Genomic DNA, 27,282 nt, shown 5'->3' on the forward strand with positions numbered 1-27,282 from the left:
ACATCACATATGGGCTTTTTTGTTACAGTTAATTTTGTTGTTTAAATCAAGTTGTAATCCTTAAAATGATGATGAGATTATATGGGCAGCACGAAGGTATAGTGGTTAGCATTGCATCTGCATTGCATGGCATCCTGACCAGGATGTATCCCACCTTGTTCCCATTGGCTTACTGGCATAGGGACCAGCTCCCCTCTGACCCTGAACTGGATGAAGTGGTTAGAAAATAGATGGACGGATGAATTTCATTATATCACCAAAACATCTGGCAATTAGATTCTTGTCAACATTTTTATCTTTTTAACATTCCAAGTCACCTGCACTACCTCAGTAAAATGTTTTAAATACTGAATTCAGTGAATTAGCCTTTTAATATAAAAAAGTAAATATACTCCATCAGAGAACAAAACATCAAACTGCAAAAGTACCAGAAATTATATGGCTTGCTTATTATTCCATTCATTTATTGCAGTTTCTCACTTGTCATTAATGGCTTGCAAGTTTTCTGCTCTGTGATTTATACTTCTAAGGCAAGCTATCACATGGACATCTTAATTCGCACCAAAAAGAAACAAGACAAATGATGACACAACTTGATAACACTATATTTTACATCATAACTGTGATATTGTGTTAAACTCCAGCAAACTATACATACACATACTGTAGATTTACACAAACATTTCAGGAATAAAACCCTGTAATGTATTTCAATTGTTTTGGGCACAAAAATTGAACAACATACCTTAGCATTCTATGCTGATAAGGAAGAACAAAATAAGAATACCAACAATGTGAGGTGATTTGTTAAGTTAACCATATTTGATTTCTATTAACAAAAATATCAGTATTATTCATCTGTAACTACAGGATGACATTGAACTTGATGGGAGCTTTGAGTAGAACATTTACTCAGTGAGTGGATTGCTCATCTGTGAAGATGTAGATGAAATGGCTTTTAATTTAGTTCCCCTGTGAAAAATCAATCAACCCACCATCAATTTTGCAGATCACTGGCAATATGTGATCTCACAAATGATATTGATACATTTAAAAGGCAGCAATATTTTATGATTGACTTTTTCTGAAACCAGGTAGCCAAATCATGTAATCTATGTTCAGTATGGCATAATTGACTGAAGTTATATTTTTATTACTTTATTACTTTTTAAGAATTAAAGTCAACATTTATTTATATTTTAATGGAAATCTAAAACAAATAATGAAATAATAAAAATTGTTACATTTCCGCTGAACCTACAGACTCACTCAAAATTGTGAGACCCAGATAAACGAAATAGCTATATAAATGAAGGGGACAAAGGGCTTTATCATTATTAAACTATCTCACATTGATTGATTTGCTTATCCAAACTGGTCTTTTTTTCAGGGGTACAACTCAGTATTGTATAGTACAGTATAGTTTGTAGTTATTAGAGCATTAATAACTACAAACTGCAAAAAATAAAACTGTGGGTAATAATATTTACTCGAGTAATAGTAAGGAAAGGTTAAGATAAAAAAAAGCTAAACACCATGTAATTTACGGATTCTATATTCTATAAAAAAACAGCTTGATACTTTTTATGTTGCTCTACATTATTAACACTCACATTTCAAGATTAGTGTTTTGATTTGTTGTCATTATTTTTGATCGTGTGATACCCCTTTAAACCTACTGTATTTTGAGCCCATTTCTTTTGTAATTTGAAAATTACAATTAATTATATTTTCTTTAAATTGTAATTCAGACACAATGGCAAATAATGGTGAATGATGATTGCACTTCAAAACTGTTTTATTTAGCCTCCTATCACTGTTACATCTACAGTGTGGGCTTTTGTTATACTCACCACTAACAAATGATCTGCTCACAAATATTATTTCAATATAACATTATCTCTAAAACCATATATAAATCAAGTGCAATGTTTAGAAATGTTCCATGTATTTGTCACAGAAATGTTAAATTATCAATACAAACATATTAGGTAAAGAAATGCAGTCAACGATGATTCTAATGATCATCTACTAATGGTGACAATGAACTCCAGGTTGCAGGCCAAAGGCTCTCCAAACTTAATGTAGACAGCTGTATTAGAAGCACAATGTCATAAGGCTTTGTGGCACAACCAAGGGACCATGAACCCAAGCAGTAGAGTGTTCCATGCTAAAAATAACAAATGCCAGAGGAAGCAGTGTCATCATCTTTTTAGTTACAGAGACCATCCAACCAGATTTTTTTAGTGTCATTGCAAGAGCCTCAGAATAGGGTCATCATCTAGCAAGAGCTCCAAGAGCAAAGAGGGAATGATCCCATATAGATAATAGAAATAGAAAAAGAATATACATTTAAGAAGAGATCCACAGTATTTACAAAGCATGCAAATGCTTCCACAACATGATTCCCACTGTGCCAAACTATTTGCTTTAACACTTGGGTGCAATGGTTGCAAAGACAAAATAAATTTCCAGAGAATTACATAGGCAAGCACTGCAGAGCAGAGATGTAAGGACAAAAAGAAAGATGAACCAGGAAGCTTTTATTTCAATTGGAAGACAAAATAAATTTCCAGAGGATTACATAGGCAAGCACTGCAGAGCAGAGATGTAAGGACAAAAAGAAAGATGAACAGGAAGCTTGTATTCAATTGGAAGTCCCAGAACTAGTAAAGTCCATTATAAAATTATTAACATAGACTATTGATGTACATATTTTACACAGTGGACTAAATTTCCAAAACTGAAACTGCTGGAATAATTGAAAACAAAAAATATGTTAATGCTTGGCACCTACTGTAAACATTACAGGTGTATGGTACAAATCTGTTGAAAATACAGATCAAATCAGCTACTGAATATTTTGTCTTATTTATATACTGTATGTAAGCTACCCTGAGCTTTTTGTTCCACAAGTCATATACTGTACTTCCCACAAATTTGCACTTCCAGAGGACACACGATAAAGTATCTATTGTTTTGCAATTTTGACACAAAAAAAGAAAAGTCTTGAGACAGGTTGTGGTTGTGTCCTGAGCCATTAAAAGGTTTCTTAACACCTTGCCATAGATTGTAAGGCACTAAAAAGCCCTGAAAGTGAGTCTTAATTTAAACGTTTAAAACAAACCCAGCTTTGATGCCAGTCAATAATTTTCCTTGTCTTTTGTTCTTATAATGCTTATGTAGTGCAAGTAATAGTATTTGTGTTTAATTTAAATATAAATTATATGTATATATGCAATAAAACTTTGGTAACAAATATGAGCTATTGCATAAATGCAACGAGACTGCATCACTACAAGGTATTTCTATTGTAACTGGTCTCCATATAGTCTCTGAAGTTCTAATCAATTCAAACTACTGTACATTGTCAAAATTGAATATATATATGACATACAAGTGGCACCATGTATGTGGTATTTTATTTCTGCATGACAAAATTACAAATTTATCCTGGTTTAAGTGTGAGATGATGTCCTGATGTTGCTATGTCTGGTTTACATACCAAAAGTGCTGACAGTTTAACCAGTTTACTAATGTTTGATTAAACGTCTGCTACTGAGCAAATCAATAATCTGTGTATTTTTAGGCACATCAAAATGTAATATCTTTTAAATAGAGGATACAGCAGCATGACTGTCAGCAGCAGAAAACAAGAATCTTAGGATCACCTGCAGACAAATAATAATGAAGCTAGTTTAAAACGTGTAGTGGACCTTACGATTTTGAAATCCTCAAGAAGTACCATCCGAAGCCACATTGCATTCTGAGAGCATTAAGAGGTCTTTAATACTTAAAACGTTTTATTTTTATACAATCACTAGTAATTTTAATGTTCCGTACAAATTATTATACGTAGAACTGGACATTTATTATTGTCTGTGAACCTTTCTCAACTAGTTGGGTTATAAAGAAGCAGTGATATCTATTGCTTTGGCAGAAAAAAATACTTTTTGCCAGTTCCTAAGAATGTATTAAACCATCTCTGTGAATAAAACTAAATCCCATTTTATAAATAAAAATAAATTGCTGTTATGGATTCCCAGTCACAATTGAGACACCATGTTTATGATAAAAGTGCTCCTAAGCAGGAGAAAGCATTTGACTGCTCTAGGCAGTTCCTTTTTCAGCATTACAGGATCTTATATTCTCTCACTGCTCTGGAAAGTAATCTGGATTCTTAACCATTAGGATGCATCTACTGTTTTTGTCATCTTTTTCTGAAGGACTCGACCTTTACATTTAGGCTTACTAAACCAAGTAAAGTGTACAATAGAAAATGTACTTTTACATTAAATAATTGCAGTAGTGTCATTACTTAAAACACTATGTTCCACCAAGTTCAAAAGCATTGAAAATGAACTGTGAGCAAAATACATTAATCAGCAATCTCTGTACTTGTATATTGTAAAATTTATATTTTGGTGGTTAATCATACAATTCATACTGTAATTTGATTTTTTTATATCAGTTTAAACACAATGTACATACTTTGAAAGTCAAAATACATTGTATGTGTGACTGGTGGACAGTTTATACAACTGTACATGACCTCTTTAAATCTTAGTATTTAAAAGATATAATCTCTGAAGTAGAACTGAACTCTGGAGAAAGTAGTATTTGAAGGTTAAACCAAACATCCACTGATATTATCTTAAAAAGAGTAAGTGCTTTCAATTTTAGAACATTCTTTGTTGCTAAATCAAATCTGGTTTACTGGCAGATCACCTGATTTCACCACATACAAAAAACACAACAATTCTTTGTATCTGCAGCTGCATCATCGAATAGTTACACACCTTAAACTAACTTTCACATTTAATTTAAATGGAAAAAGAATAAATATATAAATAAAAAATAATAATAAATAATAAAATTATTAATACATTATTATTAAAAACACCGTTCATAAATATTTTAAAATCTGTACTGAATCTTAAAAGGGTACTTCTGTGACCAGTCATTACACTGTAATAAATTAATAATTAAAGGACAGCCTGATCAAGTTTCTGCCTAATAAAGCAACACTTTGGTGGAATTGTTCAATCATATCATTCCCAGAAACAGCAGTGTATTAACTCACACATTAAATTACTCCTTAGCTAGTGTTGTGTGTCTGATGCACTAGAAAATGGGTGTAATTAAATCTATAAATATCAGGACATCTTGCTCCCTTCTTAGCCCTCCAAACACAGAGTGAAAGAATGTTAATAAGAAGTGTTTTGTGAGCATTCACTTAGAAAACAAAACCACCCAAATAAACATTTTAACACTAAAGAATGTAAAAGGATGACACCAGGAAATGTATTAACATGTTCCAAAATGATAAAATACAATGAACAAGATAAATTAAAATACTGATGCTTACCAGTCCTTAACTAATTTCGTAACACTGTATCTTAAGAGATAGCCATCAATGAAATACCTCTGGTCTGGAAAGAAATTACAAAGCTCTTGCATATGAACACTTGTGCATTTAAAATCAATTAGAGTGGGCTGTCCTAGTGAAAATGTGTTGGCAAATTCAATTACATCTAATTGCCTTAAATTTGCTCCCACAAAAGTTGAAGAAGAAATTAAATAAGAACGATACTGTTAAACTTCATCATAAAAAGATAAATGAAGCAATAACACCTAATGTTTTAAGTGTCCATGATAAATTCTGCTACATTTGAGTTACATGAGCTACATTTAAATTGTTCATCATTTTATAATTTGCTGCAATTATAGAAATATTCCATTTGAGTTCAATATTTTAAATTACTCCATGTGAAGAAGACATTTTAAGATTGGTGTTTTTAGTTTTAAATGCATCTGGCAGGACCTTGTTAAGTAGAATAATAAAATATTTTCAATAATTAAATCTTTTTGTAGATTTTTGGCTTATTTAAGCATTTCTGTTTTTCTTCCTAACATTCTCATGTCAAATTATGAACACCACTTTTGTCCTATTGCATGGTGTTTTTTGAAATAGCAAAACTGGTGGCTGATTTTAGGGTTTAATGTCCATTTGTTGGATTGCGGTTGAGGCCAGTGGATATTCTGTTTCTTGTTTCGAATGCACGGTTGACCTTACCAAGAGAGTGCATTGAGAAATTTTAGGTGGATACTGGAGATTGCTGGAAGCTACTCTATCATTCCCACTACACTTTCAGAGTTCACTGTTATCTCATTTTGAAGTTTTGAGGTGTGATATGACTTTTTTGATGGTTCTTTTAATTGGGAAACAAGTGCTGAGGTGGGCCCAGGAATTTAGATTTAAGTGCAAAAAGTCAAACCTTTCTATTGGTTCAGCTTTTTTGCCACAGTTGTTCAGAGTCTAATTAGCCCCATTAGAATTGAAGCAATATGTGGGTTTCCACTTCCCTCATATTCCTTTTCTACCCAACAAGGTGTATATGTTCAGTGGAATCCTGTAGATGCGGTTTTGAATGCATTGGAAGTGAGGACATTGACTAACGCTTGATGGATCCCAGCTTTCAGTGGTATACAGGAGGATTGCTGGGTTGTGTTAACAGTAAGGGAAATGTCAGTGTGTGCAATGGGATGTGAAAAAGTAAGCGAACCCCAAGTTTCATAAACACAATTAAGAGAATAATTAGAATCAGGTGCTTAAATACTTAAGTAGATCACAGGGTCTGAGTTTGGAAGGACATATCCTATAAACATATTAGAAACATTGTGAATTTGATCTTTACTGAGGTAAAAGGAAACAAGTCACGCTGTAATCTAAGGAAATTTCTGAAGAACTCAGAAAAAGAGTTATTGATGTTCATAGGTCTGAAAAGGGTTATAAAACATTTCATAGCATCTGTGGCTCCACCAACCCACTATCAGACAGATAAAAAGTTCAAGACCACAGTCACTGTACACAGGAGTGGTTGTCCTTCCAAAATCACTCCAAGAACAATCCTAAAAATCCTCAAGGAAGTTACAAAGAACCACAGGGCAACATCCAAGAAACTGCAGACCACTCTCTCCTTGACTAATGTTACCGTTCACGAACCTACTATCAGAAAATGGATGATCAAGAAAACTGTTCATGGAAAACTGACAAGGAGAAAACCACAGCCTTATAGAACACACTGCTGTCTGAAGTTTGCTAAAAAACACATGGATGATCCACAAGGCTTCTGGAACAATGTTCTCTGAACGGATGAGTCAAAGGTAAACCTCCCTGGCCCCAATAAGAAATGTTGTTTGGCAAAACCCCAACACTGCTTTTAGCATAGGAGCATGATGGCTTGGGGCTGCTTTGCTGCCTCAGGACCTGGACACCTCCCATCATTGATACAACCAGAAGTTCTGCTTTGTATCAGAAGAATCTAAAGGAGAATGTCAAGCCAAGAATGTCTGTCCAAGTGGACTTACAAAAGAATGACTGCAGAATCAGAAATGTTGTAGTTTTACAGTGGCCTAGTCTGGCTAGGTCTAAATCCCATGGAAATGTTGTGGCAAAACCAGTAGCAATTTACAGTATAATGAAACCAATTAATTAACACTACCCTAAAATGTGTTTTCCCAGAATTAATAAAATCTATCACAAATCCTACAATTAAAAAACATATCTAATATTGGATTTCATATAACCTACAGATATTAATTGCAAAACTTAATTGTGTAACACTGGATCAGTAATATTCCTTTTCAGCTTTGTTCTGCAGCACAAACACCATTTATCAATTACAAATGCTGTCTGTAATAATCATAAAGGAGTATTTTAAGTTCTAATTGCCAGAACCAAGATACTGCAGCATGAAAAATGTGGTAGTTTACTGTAGCTATTTTTTTTTAAATAGAAGCCTTACCTCCTTAAGATTACTATTGGGATATTACAGCTGTATCAGTTCCAATTCTAAGGAGAGGTATGAGCTTCCTAGTCCTCATGACCTCAGTTTTGTTTTTCATTCCAGCTGAGCTCAGTTATTTAACTATTTGACACTAGGGTCAGAGGAGCAGGATTAGAAAGTGTTAGCTTGGAGTAAGTTATATTGTAATCGCCCTCTGACTGGGTAGAGAAACCACAACACATGATAATGTATAGTGTAGTTTTATTTTGTAACAATATACAGATGATCCCAGTTAGAAGTATCCTTGCCATATGTCTCTCTGCTCTTATGCCATTACAGTTTTGTGACCAGGTTGTAAAAATTCCCCCTAAACTAAGCACTGAGATTAAAATTCTTGCAAATTGAAACATCCATCCATTTTCACTGATAATGTATACTTTCTCCATCAAAAGGTTAACTGTCCACAGATCTATACACAGACATGTACAGTATCTGTTATCACATAAAAATATTAAAAGGGAGACCTAACATCAAGTTTTTGCATATGTTATGATATTTTTATCCAGACATAGTGCACAGTGCTGTAATGCAATAAAGCAACAATAAAGTCCATCAAATTAAATATATGTACTGCATTCTTATTTTGTATTACAGTGCGATGTTACAAAATGTATATACAGATCCAGCCATTCAAAATGTGACAGGTACATAGTGCTAAAACGCGGTGGGCATGGCACAAAATACCACGTTAATTGAAATATGATAATAGCACCTTGTAAAAGCACCAGGTAGAGCTAATAAAGCTTAATGTTTTTGAATCCTGGTCACTGCTGAGGGACAATCTTTTTCCAATTAAGAATTTAAGTTGTATAGTCTTTAGACTTTTTATATAAAGTTCTTTTTATATAAATGCAAGATTGTTCAGTTGGATAAAAGTACACAACCTTCTGTCATTATTATTTTAATTATACATAAATATTTTATGGATTAAAGTCTTTAATTGGTAACTTATATGGGTTCTGGTTTTAACGCGCTTGTTCTAACATTATTAAGATTATATTCTGTACTTTATAAAAAGTTATAACGTTTTATCCTTTTCTAAGAATACATAATAAGAACACCACTTGCTGTTATTGTAAAAAGATAAATGTTGTAGTGATTTAACATTACTTGATAGTTATATTAATATGGAATCATGTAACTAAGCAGCTAAAGTATCACAAGTGGATGTTTTGGAAACATTATGACATTCATTTCTTTTAACACAAAAAGCTAATATTGTTCTTGTAGTAGTAATGAGTCAAATGTTAACAAAGAAAGTGTACTACTGTAATAATTTGAGCTATATGAATATAACTATATCATTATTAATTTCTTTAGATACGTGATTCCATACGATATTCCCTATTAATCAAATTCTAAAAAGTATGTGTTTTTTTACTGCGGTAACGAGCACAAATATTCATAAAAAAGGTTACAACATTATAACTTTTTATGAAGTAAATAAACTTAATATAGTCAGAGGGAGCACGTAAAAACTTTTCCAAAATAACCACAGTATGTAACTAAATGAAAGACTTTGATGCTTAAAATGTTTATGAAGAAAGTGGAATACTGGTGTGTATTTTTTATTTAACCTACCAATACCAGCCATATGCAGTTTACATAATATGTTTATGTTCCTTAATTAATATAATTTATGACCTTCAGACGCATTATGCTTCTCTTGTTTTTATGTTCAGCTACTAAAATTTCCCTTTAGTTGTAAAATTCCTTATTAATATTCAATACTAAGCAGATTTAAACATGGACAGTAAAGAGATCACATTAAGCCATCGTTTCACTAACAACCAATGCACCATGAGTGCCGACTGTCGGTCATTTTGGCCAGCCAATCACTTACTGCGGTATAACGTGCTGAACTGTAGATAATTTCACGCCGTACAGGGTTTTACAGTGCATTTTGAATGGTTGCATCTGTATATGCATAAATGCATATATACAACTTCTGTTATCCATCTTGTTATTCTTTGCAACATGTAATGAATGTAGTGATCTTTGCTCATTTTGTCCCTTTGATCATTTATTTTTAAACATCATATTGATAAACCTTTTTTAAGTTTATTCTAAGCAGTAACATTTTCAAATAAATAAAACTGTAAATAAAACTCAAAGCAGCAGACCACTGAAATGAAAATGTTTCTTTAGACTATGCAGAGGCCCTTGTACTATCACTGCACTAAATTAACTTTTAGAGGAAATCTTATCTTATTTGGCTGAATGAATATCTTTTCATATTGCACACATTAAGATTGTACACGTCTACAAAGTTTACAAAGAATGCACAGCAAAATTTTATGTTCCTCAAAAAGTCGATAAAAAGAAAAGAGTTTTGCATTAAAAATGAATGATCATTTGCAAGACAGAAGCTGCACATCTCACCTTGTCTTACTGTATATTCTAGTGAATAGGCATTGAAATGCTTTATCAAGGATGCCAACTAAATTCAAGGCTGTACATAAACAAAACAAGTTCCATCTATGCTGGATGAGCTGTCAGAATCTTAAAATGCAAGGAAAAGGCAACAACTATGGTTTCTATGTGATGCACAAATATTCCCTAGTTACGATCCTCTGTATGGATCATTTCTAATTTGTTTTCAGGCTAGATTTAGAAATCTTCTTAATGGTATATTACTTTTATGAGTAAAACATGCATGTACTTTGAAAATAAGAATTCTTAAAGAGCATTAATTGGTTTTGAATTTGGATACTTAGAAACTAGATATTTCTTTTCAAAATATGAGTATCTAATCAATTTAAAATATAATTTAAAATCATTCAGGAATCATTTGCTGCAAAAAGTGTAACTGCTTACAATATCAAAAAGTGTTATTCTGTGAACAAAGCTTTCCATAGTCTTAAAAGGTAACCTACACTGGGTTGGTTAAAAAAGGGACCTTGAAAAAGATACAGAGCTTAGCATCATCAGCATATAAATTAAACCATGCACCAGGTCCATGCAATACATAACTCAGAGATGGCCCTGTTTATATAGTGAGAAATGAAGGGTGCCATGGTAGGGCAAAAGGTTAGGCCTTTGGGGCCTCCCAATGTCATTACCAAAGATAAACGGTAATAGTAAATTCCTAATGGCAGTTTTAGATGTGAGTGAAAGGTACCCAGAGAAGAAACTTGGGAGTTCAGAAGAGCTAAGGACCTAAACATGCCGGGAATGCATAACAGATTATCATTCAGATGGAGTGCACAGGAGGTGAACTAAAAAAAATATAGATATAATCCACATTTACATTTGACAAAAATATAGATTAGTTCAAAGAGCAAAAGTCAATCTTTTACATCTGACAAACAAACCTTAATGTATTTCTTGGATCAGATACGCAAATTCCGAATCTCAGGCATAGTTTTCGAAAAACAATAAAACAATAAAAACTAGAACCATATTGTAGATCCAATATCCAATAAAGTAATATTGTATTGCGGACAAATACAGAAATTCACTTACTTTATTGAGGTTGCTAGCTGTAATTATCCAGACACATTGAGAATTGCTTTCATACTGGATTGGAAAATTAGGTGATGTAAATGTACCAGCAGGTCCTTGAAGATTTGATCCACATGTTTTTACTAAAAGAAAACAAAAATATAAATACTGTAAATGTTATTCAATTGCTAGACATTTCAAAGGTTAATTATTCACATACCAATCCATCCATACCATACAAATTTGTATATTTTATGTATCCATCAGATGTGTACAATGAATTGCAGGGAAGCATTGAAATGGCCAAAATATGTGGAAAGAGAGCATTGAAAAAGAAATACAGTAACTTTAATGGGATCTGTAAATGCATATAATTTATTCAACACCAAAGTTATGCTGTTCCCATTCTTTCTGCTACAGTATATAAATTCTCTAGATCAGTGATTAATTTGTTAATAAAGATTAAGCTTGAGCAAGCTTAAATAATTTACAATAGGATGCTTTATTTTGTGATACAGGAAAATACCTGTTTAAACCAAATTGGAACTATATTGCCCATATGTTTGTCTTTTAAAGGATGACAATTACTGCAGCTTTCTATCCGTAAATACAATTCCCAAATTAATCTTATTTATTGACTATTTAAATAGCAGATCCTCATGCTTAGAAAAATTGATTTATCTATTTATGTAACACAAAATCTTGTTTTTCATCTTCCATTTCATTGAAAAATTGCCCTTTGAAAGCGTATGCTCCTTACTGTGTACTCTACCCTGAAGCAACGTCTGGCAATATTTAAATAATATAAGATTACTGCAAATGACCTTAGACAATCTGAGCTGATGTTAATCAAAGATTGAAGATGTCAATGACTAACAGTCAAAAATAATCCTTAGATGCATCACTAAATGTCATCCAGACAAGTTAATTTGAGGCAAGACGGTACTCTAATCAATGGGGTCTGGTTTTTCATCTTAATGGACAAATACACAAGATCACGGCCTGGGATCACAGAGGTAGACAATTATGCATATTCCAAATGGAATGTTTGTTGTTCTGCTGGGTTTTCTAAAATGATAAACAGTTCTTTTAAAATCACATAAAAGAAAATATCAGTAAATGATGAAGGAAGAACCTGGAGCTCTAGGATGACATTTGCAATCAAAACAAATATATTAGAATGAAAAAAAAATCACAATTTAAAATTGCAAGGGCATATGAGAGTGTACTTCTTACTAATAATTTGTGTGACCTCAATTGTAATTTATGAAAAATCAAACAAATATGGTAACCCTCAAGAAATATATGAAATTCTTTGTCTTTGGACATGTGGATATTGCACTGTTCAGAAAATAATAATACAACAGATTCAAGATTCAAAATTCAAGATATTATTTTTCCACACTGCATCCACCAGAATCACAAAAAAATAAAATAATAAAACCTTTTATAAGTAGTTCACAAATCTTTTGGAAGGAAATATTTTCCCACATATTTTCCCTCAAAACATATTTATTTGGATACAGATTTGACGTCAATTCCTTTACACGTTACCACAAGAAAAAAACAGATATCTTATTGTAGGATATAGTGGGGGGAAAGAGAAGAATGTATAAGTTTGTCATGCAAAACTTCTTAACAGGAAAACAGGCCACAATAAAATTAGTCATCCATGCTGTAGCAAAAGCAATGCTGTTTTAGGGGAGGAAGAAACATAAAAAAGAAAACCATCATTGAGAATGCTCTTTCAAGACAAGTGGTTTAAAAAACAGCATCACAACAAAAACTGAAACCAGTGGGTGGGGGAAATGTGTTGTTTGGTTCTGCTTTTGAAAACTACAAACAAATAAATAAAACAAATAAAAATAGGTTCAAGACAAATCCCGATGTATTGTTCTAAAATAAATATTACACAGTACATATGCATATTTTATATATTATACCTGGGATCTGTAAAAGTTTGTAAAAATAGGTCTAGGCTAATTGTTATCCATCAGCAGCATATAAACAAGCCTTTAAAACCAATAAGGGAACAGTTCATTTAATATGTGTCAATCATTTTAGGAAGGAATAAAATCTAAGAAAAAATAAATTTGACTTCAGCAGCTGCTGATGTCAAATTATATCTTCCTGATTTACTTGATTGTAATGATCTCCTTTGAATCTGCTTATGATAATCAACGTCTCTAAAAATTATAGTTACACTTAAAATCACTGTCACTTTCCATGTTGGGCTGAAGATGTCAGGAAGGAACTGCAGTTCTGGGTTTATTGTTTTTGATCTTGAGTGAATAGAAATGTATTAATGTTAATAAATGTACTTTCTGTGTATTAACATGGACTCTAATTTGCACACACTCTCCCCAGTCAAAAAAACAGTACTGATCAGCTGTTCATAATTTGCAGGAAGAGTACTAACTTTGTAGCAAATGCCATTCACTCCTGCATATGCTTACAGTATAAACCACAGCAGATAAACTGAATTTCAGTAAGTGCTTATTATCCATCATATTGTATTTTTTAGTCCTTTTGATTTAAATCTTAATAAGTAAAACATCAAAACAGTTAAAATAACTGAAGTTATTTAACATCAATCAACATGTTGTCATTATGATCAACAGGGTAATGCAGCTTATTTTAAACCCAGAGTATTAGTGTGGCAAAAATTAGGAGAAATACTACCCTCTGTCATGTAATGTTTGACAAGTACTCTCCACTTAAATGTCAATGTCAAATTATTTAATGCTGATTAAACACTGCCTCAGAAGATTGATTTTGATTAAAGTATGACTTTGTTAACTTGTTAAAGTGAAATGTTCCAATCTAAAGTAAAAAACAGCCAAATAATACTTGCTATAATAATAATCCAGGATTGTACAGACCAAAATGATAATTGACACCAATACCAATGACATAATGTATGCTGTATACAGTATGTAAATTGTAAGTAGACTATGGTACAATAGTGAGAGTTTTAGTCTATCTATTTATATATCCTCTAGTTTGACCTCACAGGTCACTCACAAAACATTATAAGGATGATTCTTGTCTTGTTATAATACCTAGCAGATTGAATATTGTATCTGATCACTATAGTTAATACTCTATTATATTTCATCAGTCTACCATGATTCTGCATTTAAATTTTCATACCTCCAAGCAATAATAATTCCTACAAAAGAACACAATTTAACAGTTAAATAGAAATTTATGATTAACATACCCTTGGGCTGTCCTGAAAATACAGATCTAGGCAATTTTCTGCATGAATTCAAGTGGCATCTTTAGTTAATTAGTTTGTGCAGCCTTTGCTGCAAGAACAAACAACCACTCCTATTACACAGTCTTTTTGATTTAATACAATACAAAAGGTCAGGCTGCTATGGAGAGAAAGAAGCAGAACCTCAGAAGCTAGTTGAGAAACTGACAGCTTTCCAGCTGGGATTCATCATACAGTCACTGTCAAAGGTACAGCTAGACTAATCCCATCAATGAAACCATCACACACCATCATCGCTGCAGTACAACAGTGCAAAAAGACATAGAAAATATTTTAAATACATCTTGCCACTTGCTGTTGAGAAAAGGTGGCCAGAAGGCCATCTTTCAGAGATTCAAATGGCTGTCTTTAGAGTCAGCAGGGACCTGTAATTCATTTGGTATAAAGTTTCCAGCAGAGATGCATAAACAGCCTTTGCAAGGCAAATTACATGTTTACATCTTCACAAGAATTATTATGCAGTCCTGCACACTGAGTGTTCAGATCTGTTCCACAGGGTTCAAACGTAGCAAAATGAGCATTCTTTAAAAGGGACCAGTATTTAGTCATTGGACCTAAATGAAAATCTCTCTGTTTTATCTGATACAGATACATTAAATGTTATTAATGTTTTAATTGTTAACTGACAGAAAACAGGAATTAAAAATTATGGGTCATGGTAAATGACCAAGATCCTTATGAAGACATACAGTTACAGCACAGGAATCGAGGTGTTTAAATGGTTAGTATTAAGATTAATGCCAAATAAACATACTGTACCTTAAGAGCTCACTGTGATATCTTGTATTATGAGCTGATTGGTTAACAGTTCTGTGGTGTTCTGACAGTTCAGTTACTTGTCACTAAATATCCATGCTTGTAGGTTTACCCCATAGTCTCTTAAAAATTATTTCTAGAATTATGAGACAAAGAGGTAAGGATAATAACTTTCAGACATTTTCCACAATATCCATTATTTTTTTTCTTATAAAAGGCTTGTTTTACAACCTAAAGTAATAGGACTCTAAGGTAATAATTTATTTACAAGAAATCTACACGAGATTAACCTTTTAAACCTCGGTAAAAGACGAACATTAATAATAGAAAGAAATAACCAAATGAATCCTAATGTACTGTGTTCCATTGGTATATGAAAAAGAAAAATAATCATTGCAAATGTTGTCATGTCATACTTGTTTGCACATCAGTCTTTTTCACTATGATACTGAATTTTCAACAACATGTTGGTGTGACTTAGACTAACCTTTAGGTTAGAGTGTGCTTTTACTAATTAACTCCATAGGTCACACAACATGTAATGCTTTTATTTATGAGCCAGACTAAGGATGACCCATCAGTTTAAGTTTTGGGAAAGAATGGACAGTTATGCTGTCCTTCAAATGCTGACATTTTGCCCACCTTGTCTTAAAGGTTGGTCTTCTACATTTACTTCAACGAATACACACCTAACACTGGAAGATTCATATTGTATGTCCTACAGATCCCTGGTCAGGCTGTAGCTAAATGTGGCCAATTATCCTCAGTTATGCGGCAGATTTCTTCCCGAGAAAGAATGGATAGGAACATCTTTTGGATTATAAACAGGCTGTGGAAAAAATTCTATCTAAACTTTGAAGTTTGAATTGTTTTTTTATTTAGAATTTAGAAAGTTACTAGTAATTTACTGGAAAACATTTATAGAAATGTAAACTATTTCCCCCCCAAAAAATAGAATTAAATCATTTATATTTTCTTAAAGTAATATTACATTATATTTTCCATTTCAAATTGAAAAATAAGACCTGCATATTAAGTTATAACAAATTACAATGCCAATAAACTGTCATGACCTGGGACCTTGGAGATTCTTCTAGAATGCTGCATATTGCTTTCTATCCAGCTGCTATTCATGGTTTCTGAATGGAATAAATACATATTTACATAACAAAACTTTTAGTCTACCTTGCAGTTTCCAAAATAGATTATTTAAGAATGGCCAAAGCTAGAATTGCTGGGTAAGTTATCATTATCTTTATCCACTCTCTGAATGAGTGGCCTGAAAAAAGATAAGAAATTACTTCAAAATACTGACATAATTAGCCAAGGCACTGATAAAACAAGGGTACATTTACTGCTTGCTTTTTAATTGCTTTTCTTGACATTGAGCCTGACCTCTACAAGAAACAAGGGACTTTAAGTGAGAAACTATACCATTCAAGGGAACCTTTATTCACTGTATAGATCTAAAATGTAACCTACAAATGAATGCTAGAGCACAACAAAGAATGATCAATTACATCATTAACCCTGGACCACAGTTTTGTTTTTCTATTCCTCTTTCTAGCAGTCCAATAGGAACTGTGAATCCCAAAGGTTTACCACCTCATTGTTAGCCTTAATTACTAAAATGTGCCTTACTTAACAGTACTTAAAAACTACACTTTATCACATTCTTTGTAACTTTTGGTAAACAAATCTATAGTTATATCATGCTGCTTCACTTGAATATTAAAGAGTAGTTTAATGCCTGAATATATCAATATTTAATCAAATAGTCAATTATATGTTTAGTGTCAGCTTTTATAGTTCTTGGGAGCTTCAAAGCAAGAAAGGAACTGAAATGTTTACTTGGTTCTGAAACACCAAGAAACACAATGATCAAAGGAATCCTATGGCTTAATTATCTTCTGGGCAAATCATTAAGAGTTATCAACAGCCGAGAAACAAGGGATGAAAACAGGTAGGTAGATGGACGGGGAGAGAAGGAGAAGAAAAAGGGAAGGACAGGAGAGAAGCAGTGGAGGCAGGACGTTCTTGTTCCATTCAGCCTTTAAGACCAGATTTGAGGTAAGTATTTGACTTTGTTAAGAGAACTTTCCATTCTGTTGTTTTTAGGAAACTCTAAACTCTGTTGTTTTTAGGAATCCCTAGGTTAAAAACTGGATAGTTTAAGAATAGGGAGATGGGTTTCCCATTCATTTTGTAGCATCCAGCTTTATAGAGGGAGATATTTAACTCTAGGTTGTATTCTGTTTGGCAGGTTTATTTCTATTTTTGGGCTGATTAGGCATTATATAGGATTTACATTCTTCTAGTTACTTAGGACTTAGTTCTTTGAAACACCTTGTTTGTAAAGAGTTTAACTTCTATATTGTATGTTTATGGTCCTCTATTGTATGTGTTGTTGGGTTTGTGTTGTGTCATTATTAATACATATTTGTTAAACCTGTGCCTGTAAGTACGTATGTGCCTGACTTATTACCATTTTCACCAAAACTGTGCCAGAGAACAAAGAACTCAAGTGTCTCTAATTATACCACCTGCTCAGGAATATTAGCAAAATACTTATAATTTCGTTGGCTATAACTAATTATTTTAGTTATGGATTAACCTGTCTTATAGTCTATTTCAATATTCAATATTTTCAGAAACCCCTATTTGTAACTATATAGAATACAGTATACAGGTTTCATATGGACTGAATTGGATGTTCTTTTTGTGTTCTCTGTCAAGAATGTCTTTGATAGACTGACCTTATCAGATGTACACCAAATTAATTGTTTTGCTATAAACATGAACAAAAATATTTATGCAATTAGAGAAGGACACCATTGTTTGCTATTTTGACTGGTTTAATAAGAGTTTCAGAAAAAAGTCCAGATGAATGCTTGCCATACTCATGCCATCTGTCGATTTGTCATCTAGCCATATGGCCCTGTATTTACTGATAATAACTTTTTAAATATGCATAATCTGGTGTCTCATATCATGGTCCAGAACTATATTTGTCATCTGTATGCAAGGGTGACATAACGAGTTAAGTCTGGTCATCCTCTTTAATCAGACTGTCTTTAAATGCACAACTACATTAATAAAGCACAAATACAGCATTCAACTGACCTTTCAGTTTAAAGCTTGGCAATTAACATTTGTTTTTTAAGACATTCATAACACATTTCTATCTATCGTTTAGGTATATGGCAATTGTGGTGTCTATAACAATTTGAATAGAAATCAGCAACAATGTTTTTTAAACTGGAAAAAATTTAAGTGTAAGAAAAGAAGAATCCCTTGCATTTATATACTGTAGCACTTTTTATTCAAAATCCTTTTACATCTAATATATTCTTTCTTTTTTCACATAATAAACTAAACTTAATGCTATGACAAAGAAACAAAAGACCACTGCTTAATGTTTTCTAATGAGAGGTGACTATTTGGTCCATCTAGCTTGTTTGCGTGTTAGTAGATTAATCTAAAAAACTTATCCAGACTTATCCACTTTATCTTTGAGCTCAGTAGTTTGTTATAGACATTCACAGCCCCTTTTTATAAAAAATGTGCTTTCTTCTCTTACTTTTAAATGCAATTGTTCAAGAGATGGATAAGTACATACTGTACACTAACCTGCAAACTGTGCACTGTTGAGCTATATATCAGTTTTACAATAACTCTTAAAATTCCTATAGCAAACTTAGCATTGACCGATGGAGTGACATGCCTCTCACTGACAAAACCTGTCAAGGTTTCTCCAAGTCAAAGAGAAGGATATCTCTGTTGAACTCCAATATCAACAGGTCTCTGCCAAGTGTGCTGATTCCTGGGGAATTCATACAGATGTTACCCACATTCAAATGGATCATATATATATATACATGTCAGCTCAACATGTATTTATACAATTTTCCTTGAATGATTAATTTAAATAAAATACTTATTGTTTGAAATATCCATTTAGTTTAACTGCAACTAAAATGAAACACAATAACAATGACAGGAATTATTTAGCAACAATGTTAAACACATTTGTACTATACATTTACATTTTTCTCATTGCATGTGTTTGCAAATGACTACTGAGATCAGTATAATTATAGTGTATAAAGGCTTATGAAAATAATTTGCCTAGGAGGCTGCCTAAAACACCCAACTTTTCTCACCCCATCATGAGTCAGATACTAATGCATATTATGAAAAGCAAACATGGAAAACTTGTTTTAAAAAATAGAAAAAGGAAACTACATGAAATGCAGCCATGTGGTTCTAAAACAATTCTATTATTTAATTTGTTTTTTACTTAATGGGATTTGACCAGTTCAAATTACAACTAGTTAATTCAAAATTCCCATTTTATTATTTTTCCTGGCAGGAAATCTTATCTCTAAATGATCATTTGACTTTGACAAAATAAGATTCCCAAAATTATCTGTGCGAAAAAGCACTGCTTCTCCTGTTTGTACTCTTAAAGGGCCCTAAACTTAATATCTACTTGTGTCCAGGTTCTTTTGAGATTTTTATGTTTCTCACTTTGAACACCTGAATCATTGTCTTGTAAAGATTCAATTTAAATAGTTTGTCGAAGTACAGTATGACATTCCTTTCAAGGCAGGAATAAGCGTGCTTACTGTCCTTTGTTGTTCCTCAAGCACAGTAAATAACTTTTTGTCCTTCACCAAAATTGAACACACTATTCCAGGCAAAGTCTATCGATAATATTAATATTTCCACACTAGCTGAAAAAGTGAATTGTCTACAAGATCTCTTTCTTATATATTGATATATTGCTTCTTTCAATTCATCTGATATTTGGTTTGCATACTCTTCCTTCCTGTATATATTATCCACATTACATTTCATTTAAACTGATAGGTGCCTGCACAGACATGAATTTTGTCTAAGTGTTTGAGGATAGCCTGGAAAGAAAAAAAAAACTAAAAAAACAGATCCCTAGAACATCGGCTAAGTCATAACAATAAAGTGTGTTGTTCAGCAGCAAATGAAGACATCTAATAAAACACAATTATTTGCTTTTATGTACTCATGTTGCAGTCACAAATAAAATAATCATGGGAATGTTATCTGGCTTAGAGGCCAGACAGAATACATTTAGAACTCTTTGATAGAAAGTTTGTAACTTAAGTTATCAAAACTTCTACAATACTACAGTATGTGAACATGTAAACAGCCATCACAATAATATTTGTTATGTTCTCATTTGATAACATTGAAAAAGAGTGCTCATGTAATGGTTACTTTGCAAAACAGTACAGAACTTTGATCAATACCTATTCTGGATGTTCCTAAGCCAAAGGTGAAGGAAAAGAAAACAATATGGAGATGACTACATAAATATTGAAAGTGACAAAAGCTGCAAACTTAATTCAATCATGAAATTACAAGATCACTGTTGGAAGAGTTGCTTTTCCATAAATGGATGCACTCAATTTATAAAAGCACTTTTCCCTGTTAGATAATGGACACTGAAGTAGGTACCATCTTATGAAAAGGGTGGCAGAGAAGATTTCCCCATGTACCGTAGTACTACTAAAGTGAAGTGCAGGTTGAGTGCAGTATCCTCTGCATGTTCAAAAAAATATTAAATGAAAGTACAAAAAAATTGCCTAAAGCCCTTTTCTTTTTTTACATGGCTGATATGCATTATTTAGTCGTCAATGCAAATCAATCAAAAGTATAAATAAATTCAATTTTGCACATCTAAATAAAAATAATGTAAAATCTAAATATAGCTTATCCTACCAGGACAATTGTTTAAATCCATTGCAGTAAAATACAAGTGTACAATAAAAAGAAAAGTACTAGTCTTCTATATTATTTAAGAATTATGCACTGCAACAAAGATCGAAATTATGACTATCAATCTATTTTGCAAGCAATATTCACAGAGATAAATCACAAAGTTATTAACACTTATGCCCACGTATATAACGTAGAGTATAGCTTTTTTGCAAGATAGTATAGTACATCTTCTTCTTTAAATGAGTTTCAGTTTAGTGGAGATAAATGAACAGGTAACTTAGCACAGCTAATCAACCTAATGATACAGTACGTCTTAACAAGTAAGAGGAAAACAAAGACTGGAAAAAAAACAAGCAAACCAGAAGAGAGCATGCAAATCTCCACATGTTAATGGTGCCTAAGCCCAAAATCTGATTAAAGTTACATTTGCAGATATTTAAAAGACATATAAACAATGAGGAATTTGAGCACTTCTCTTATTTAAGAAACAAATTCATCAAAAAAGAAATAAAATTGGTAAATCTAACTCACAAAACCAGAAGCAGTATGTTAATGCACAATAAAACCAAGAAAATATATTGTTAATGCCACTAGAGTGCACAGATATTGTAGTGGACAACAGTACCATGGCAGGAAAATTATCTGTCTTCACTGCAGAAAACACTAAAACTTAACTATCAAGTTCTGAGAATCAGCATACAGTATGTGGCAGGTGCAGCAAAGGCAAAGAGCATGTGTCCAAGAAAGATTAAATCTGAAGCACTTACTGTATAAGGGATACTTTGGCTAGCTGAAACCTGGAACTTTTTTTCCTGTCACATCCTATTTCCAATATAGTGAAAATGTTGGAGAATACTGGCTTTGGAAGCTCTTAAAGCATTTTAAGATTCATTTTGTTCTATGCAGTCCAACTTCCTTTCTTTTTCCTTGTAAGAAGATAAAGCTATCCAACATTTAACGGCTTTATCCAATAAAGTGTCACAGGGGAGCCAAAACCTATCCCATCAAGCAATGGACACAAGGCTGGATACGCACTGGGCGGAACTCCAGTCTATCACAGGGTGAAGGATCCCAGTTAATCAGTTTCAACTTCACAAGGGGCTGGTTTGTTCCATGTACGTTTAAAAGGTATATCAATCAACAAAAGTTTCACTGGCTTTCAGGGCTTACCTTTGCATACAGGTCTGTGGTCACTCCAGGCTGCAAACACTTCTGCAACTCGTTGACACGTGATGGTTTTTGACCCTTGCAGCACATGGTCTTCATCACAAGTGAACTGAGCAGTAGCACCAATGCTTAAATTGTAAACAGACAAAAAAATATCAATAAAACAATTCATATTTTAAATGTTGAATGAAATAGCAGCACCGACATTATGTGATAATCCTTTCTTACGTTTCAATATAGCATGAAAGTTGCACAGCTTTCACTTTACAATTCCTAAGGATAATTTTAAAAGTTCACATTGAGAAAAGAGACATTGGTTGAAAATATGAACACAATAACCCCCTACCACCACTAGCGAAATTGCAAATTCAGCTTGAGTGTTTTGAGTGACAAAATGGATGCCATTTTACACCACAGCAAAAACCTTTTACCACCACTGTGTAAAACATCTGTTGTTACCTCGTCTGCTGCATCAGTATTTATATGGCGAACAATATTCAAACTTTCAAAGATTTTAACGTCAGTAAGATACTGTACAAAGCACTTTTCTTGTAGACTTGATTACCTAAAGTCTGAGCCTATCCTTTTGCCATTCTCCGGCTCTCCAGGGTCTGGACAAGAATTGGAAGCCTGTTTAATTCCTCCTTCATTCACTATAAAAAAGAAGAACATACGTTAAATAATATATATAATCTTTACCACACTCTTAACGTCAGGGGATAGCTACAGCTATCTATAATCTCTAACACTGTATAATTGTCTTTAATCTTATTGCTTTAATACATTAAGACCTTTAAAAGCTCTCAAAATATCAAACATATCTGTAACTTTATATTGTTATTCTACTGCAATATAAAATTGTATTTTAAAGTGGTCACGATAAATGGTGCTGTTTGTTGCTAAAAATAGATAATTTGAAATCACAAAACTAACAATTTCCATCAAAATTATGGTATTATTATTGTAATTATTGTACAGTTATAACTAGAACACTATACAAAATGTACACATTTAATGTCATACTAATATTTTTACTTTAATAATAAGTCAGGAATGTAAAATAACTGAATTTTGCATTTCAAAATAAGTCTTATATCAGTCTAGTTAATATACAGTATTAAAGGTAAGATATATATTTTGTGCCATTATAACTATCTGGGTGATTTGACCTGAGAATTCATGACAGATTATCTCAGTAATACATCTCTTCAGAGAAAAGAAAAAAAAAACTGCTGCAGGCATGAATTTAAAAAGTTGACATAAAGATTATTAATTCTGAGCACTTTCCATCTGAACTAGAGAATGGTTTGTCAGTTTTTATTTTCCCTCTGAATGAACTAATTTAAGTTCTGCACATTAGTATTCTCCACTATGGTGTTAGTGGGACGTTCATAAAGTGCTAATTAAAATGAAGTTCTGACCATGCTTAATTTATAAATTTAGGTTTGGAGGATGCATTGATTAAATTAACAACCATTTAAGAACATGTATATCTACAGTATATATCAGAGTACTGGAGGAGACAAATTGACACAAATAAGAGTTTCTGTCTTTGTCAGCTCAGAATTACTTTACTTCTGCAATAAAGATGCATTTTTACAGAAACCAAAAAAACAGGGGTTTTCCAATTCATTTTGGAACATGGCATTAGTACCGTGATTCTGGGCTGCTAGTACAATTCCTGTGATACTCTACTGTATCTAGTATGAGTGTTATTTGGCCCAATTCCTTCAAGAAGCAAATGCAAAGCTTGGTAACTGTAAAATAGAATTACTGTTAATGATGTCATACTGCCTTAATATATACGAGGACAGCACCTGTTTTTCTTAAGAATTAGATGTTTTACATGATACATGTAAAATGAAATTGTAATATAAGTCCACAACCACAGATGTTGATAAAATAACATTTATAGACAACTAACTGAATTCGTCAACAGAGAAATTAATACTTCACATATGTAGTTAGATGTCAATTTATACTAAGAGGTGGTAGACATATACAGTATGTGAAAAAGCATTTGAAAAGAAAATTTAATATAGTATAAATGTTGGTATTGTACCAATGTTTCCCAAAAATGTAAGGCCTAAAATATATTTTTTTAATAATTGGACCTTTGTTTTTCAACATGTATATCAAACGTGTTTATTTTGTATTTTTATGTTAATTGTTGGCCAGTATCAAATGAATGTTACTCAGAACATAGGTTTGTAATATATGCTAACATATTTTAACAATTTAGTATTCATTTGGTATATTATACATTTATTAAAAGTAGAAGATAATGTTTAACTAAGATTAACTCTTTGGACAGTTGAACTTGACATTCAGCTGTTCAAAATACCAGAATGTATTTTTCACCAGTAACCTTGACATTTGGTTAACAGAATTCAGATTTTGTACAACACAGAAGATTAATGAATAGCCAATTTTCACCTCATTAAAAGGGACATGCATTGAAAAAAACCTGAATTAACTCCCTGCATCTCCGCAGAAAATGTTTGCTTCCCTCTCTGGTAAGACTAATGGGGAAAGGATTATTTCTGTCAGTTTAATTCCAATAATTCTATAGCCATTTAAGTGTCAATTTATGAATGAATCACTTGAGTTTTTTAGAGAAAGTCAATCATTATAATAGAGGTTCACTTATACATGCATAAGAACATCCGTCTGTAGTTTCGGATGAGACGTAAAAAAGACCTGGCCAAATTTCCCCCTGGCCCTTACTTATCATAGTCTCCTAATAATCCCCATCTATGAATTGGCTTTATTACTCTGTTCTCCTCCCCAGTGTTAGCTGATGTGTGGTGAGCGCTCTGGCGCACTATGGCTGCTGTCGCATCATCCAGATGGATGCTGCACATTGGTGGTGGTGGAGGGGAGTCCCCATTACCTGTAAAAGCGCTTTGAGTGGAGCGTCCACAAAAGCACTATATACTGTAAGTGTAAGCAATTATTATTATTAACATAAGAAAAGTTACAAATGAGAGGAGGCCACTCAGCCCACCTAACTCATTTGGTAATGTGCTTATTACTTTATGCTTATGTTTTATATACTGTATATAGTCAGAAGATTCTCAGCACTGAACTGCATTTATATTAAACAACAGTACCTATAAATATATACAGTATACAAAATAGGTGGAGGTTACTGTTATGTTGTGTTTTGATTTTGTTTTTTAATAAAATTATTCCAAATAATAAATAACAAAGGGTCTGTCTGTTTTCTTATACAATATGTAGGTACAGTAAGACAAAGGTCTTGACAATTTAATTAGCAGTTCTGATGCTGCTACTCTGAAACTAATACTCAATACTTTTTACACACCATGTAAGTATTTCCCCCAGTGAACCAAATGCAATTTATAGCAGATACAGATGCCAATTTGATAACCATGTGCATAAAATTGAATCCAGGTTATATTTCAGTGACCAATTAGTTGTGAAAATATTTATTAGGTTCATACTTTACTTTAAAAAAAAGTTTTACAAGAATTAACAACACCAAATGACACAGTCCTAGTTGTAGATATGGATATTTAATATTGTTTATTTTTATAGTGACAGAGAAAAATTGGTAAAATTGACACTACTTCAATATTTATGACTGTGTCAGAAATGTATAATAAACCACATTCTTGCTAATAACATTTCTTTCCCTATCAAGAAGAGAATAATTACCTCCAGGAAAGGCTTCTTGGTATTTAAACTGAAAACACAAATTTTTCTGTTGAAAATAGGTATTTTGACATATTTTTCATTGCCGGATATATTATTTAGCTGTAGACAGGGGGGTGGTAATGCATTTTTTTGCCAATAGATGCTTTACACTCCTATTAAAAAATATCAACATTTGCCATTTATTTTTTATTAAAAGCACTATGATAAAGACTTCATCTTACTGCACATTTCCTTGAACTGTACAGGTAACTCTGCTCTTATATGAAAAGAGAATTAATTCCTGAGTTGCCAATCCCGTAAAACCAATTGCAGAATGTGCCCATACATCCTGGAGGTTCAAATTTCAACTGAATCTTAAGATGTCTGGAAGTATAGCTGATTGTTTCAGACTGCAAAAATAACTCTTGTAACTGGCTTTGCCTTTGTGGGACACAGCAGAATTCAGATACCTGTAGCTTGTATCATATTTTTTGGGGACTATTGTGTTCTATGTAAGATTATTGTTGTGAGTACTGCATAATGGAGAAACATATTAAACAGCAAATATAATTTTATAAAAAGAATTCATGTTCAAGGCTTATGTTTTTATAATGCTGTATTCCAACATAAATGTAACAGTTACATTTTACCAGTTTACCACAGAGTTTACCACAGATCATTAAACATTTAACATTTTCCATTCCTTGAATATAAAACGAGGACATGTTAGTGCTTACTTCAGTCAGATATAACGACAAGAATCAAGAGGATATTTGTAAGATAAATATAAAACACAATAGAATGTCCGATTTAGGTTGTAGCACCATAAAGAAGCAGAAGTACCGTATAGTAAAGAATAGTAAAAGTAGTAAGAAGTGGTAAATAGAAATAATATTAGAAGACATTTTTAGAGTAATTTAGAATTGCAGAACCCGTTATTTAGAAGCCATAAGAAATTAATACTAATAATTCATTTTTTAAGTCGGAAGTATAGTTCTCCTTTTTGAGCTACACATTTAAATTTGATTTTAAATGATAGATGTGTACTGGGTATTTCTTAAAAATATATAAATTATTCTTAGTAGTAGTAGTAACATGGAGTTTTGAACTTAAATTCAATCAGACATTTGAATGTCACATTAATGACAGTTATATCAATATTTCAGGCAAGCGCTTTAAAAAAAACTATGATGATAGAAGCTTTCTTTGATCCAATAGTCAAAATATGTCTCTGATATGTCGTAATATACAGTTGTGAGAAAGTGTTTGTGAACCCTTTGGAATAATCTGGATTTCTGCATGAATGGTTCCTAAAATGTGATCTGATATTCATCTAAGTCATTATAATAAATAAAGACAGTGTTA

At 32.5% G+C, this 27,282-nt stretch overlaps 1 protein-coding gene across 11 annotated transcripts in view; it reads right to left on the reverse strand.

Annotated features, from left to right (window-relative positions):
* The window catches only part of csmd3b (CUB and Sushi multiple domains 3b), a 553,423-nt gene that overhangs the window by 215,792 nt on the left and 310,349 nt on the right, over positions 1 to 27,282 (reverse strand). For all 11 annotated transcript variants that reach the window (XM_015357110.2, XM_069195150.1, XM_015357108.2 and 8 more), the window contains 3 exons: positions 22,823 to 22,910; positions 22,261 to 22,385; positions 11,316 to 11,437 (listed from right to left, as the gene is read on the reverse strand). In XM_015357110.2, coding sequence (XP_015212596.2) covers positions 11,316 to 11,437; positions 22,261 to 22,385; positions 22,823 to 22,910 — 335 coding nt within the window. The remainder of the gene's footprint in view (positions 1 to 11,315; positions 11,438 to 22,260; positions 22,386 to 22,822; positions 22,911 to 27,282) is intronic.

Source organism: Lepisosteus oculatus, chromosome 10, assembly GCF_040954835.1.
Source record: "Lepisosteus oculatus isolate fLepOcu1 chromosome 10, fLepOcu1.hap2, whole genome shotgun sequence".
Lineage (NCBI taxonomy): Eukaryota > Metazoa > Chordata > Actinopteri > Semionotiformes > Lepisosteidae > Lepisosteus > Lepisosteus oculatus.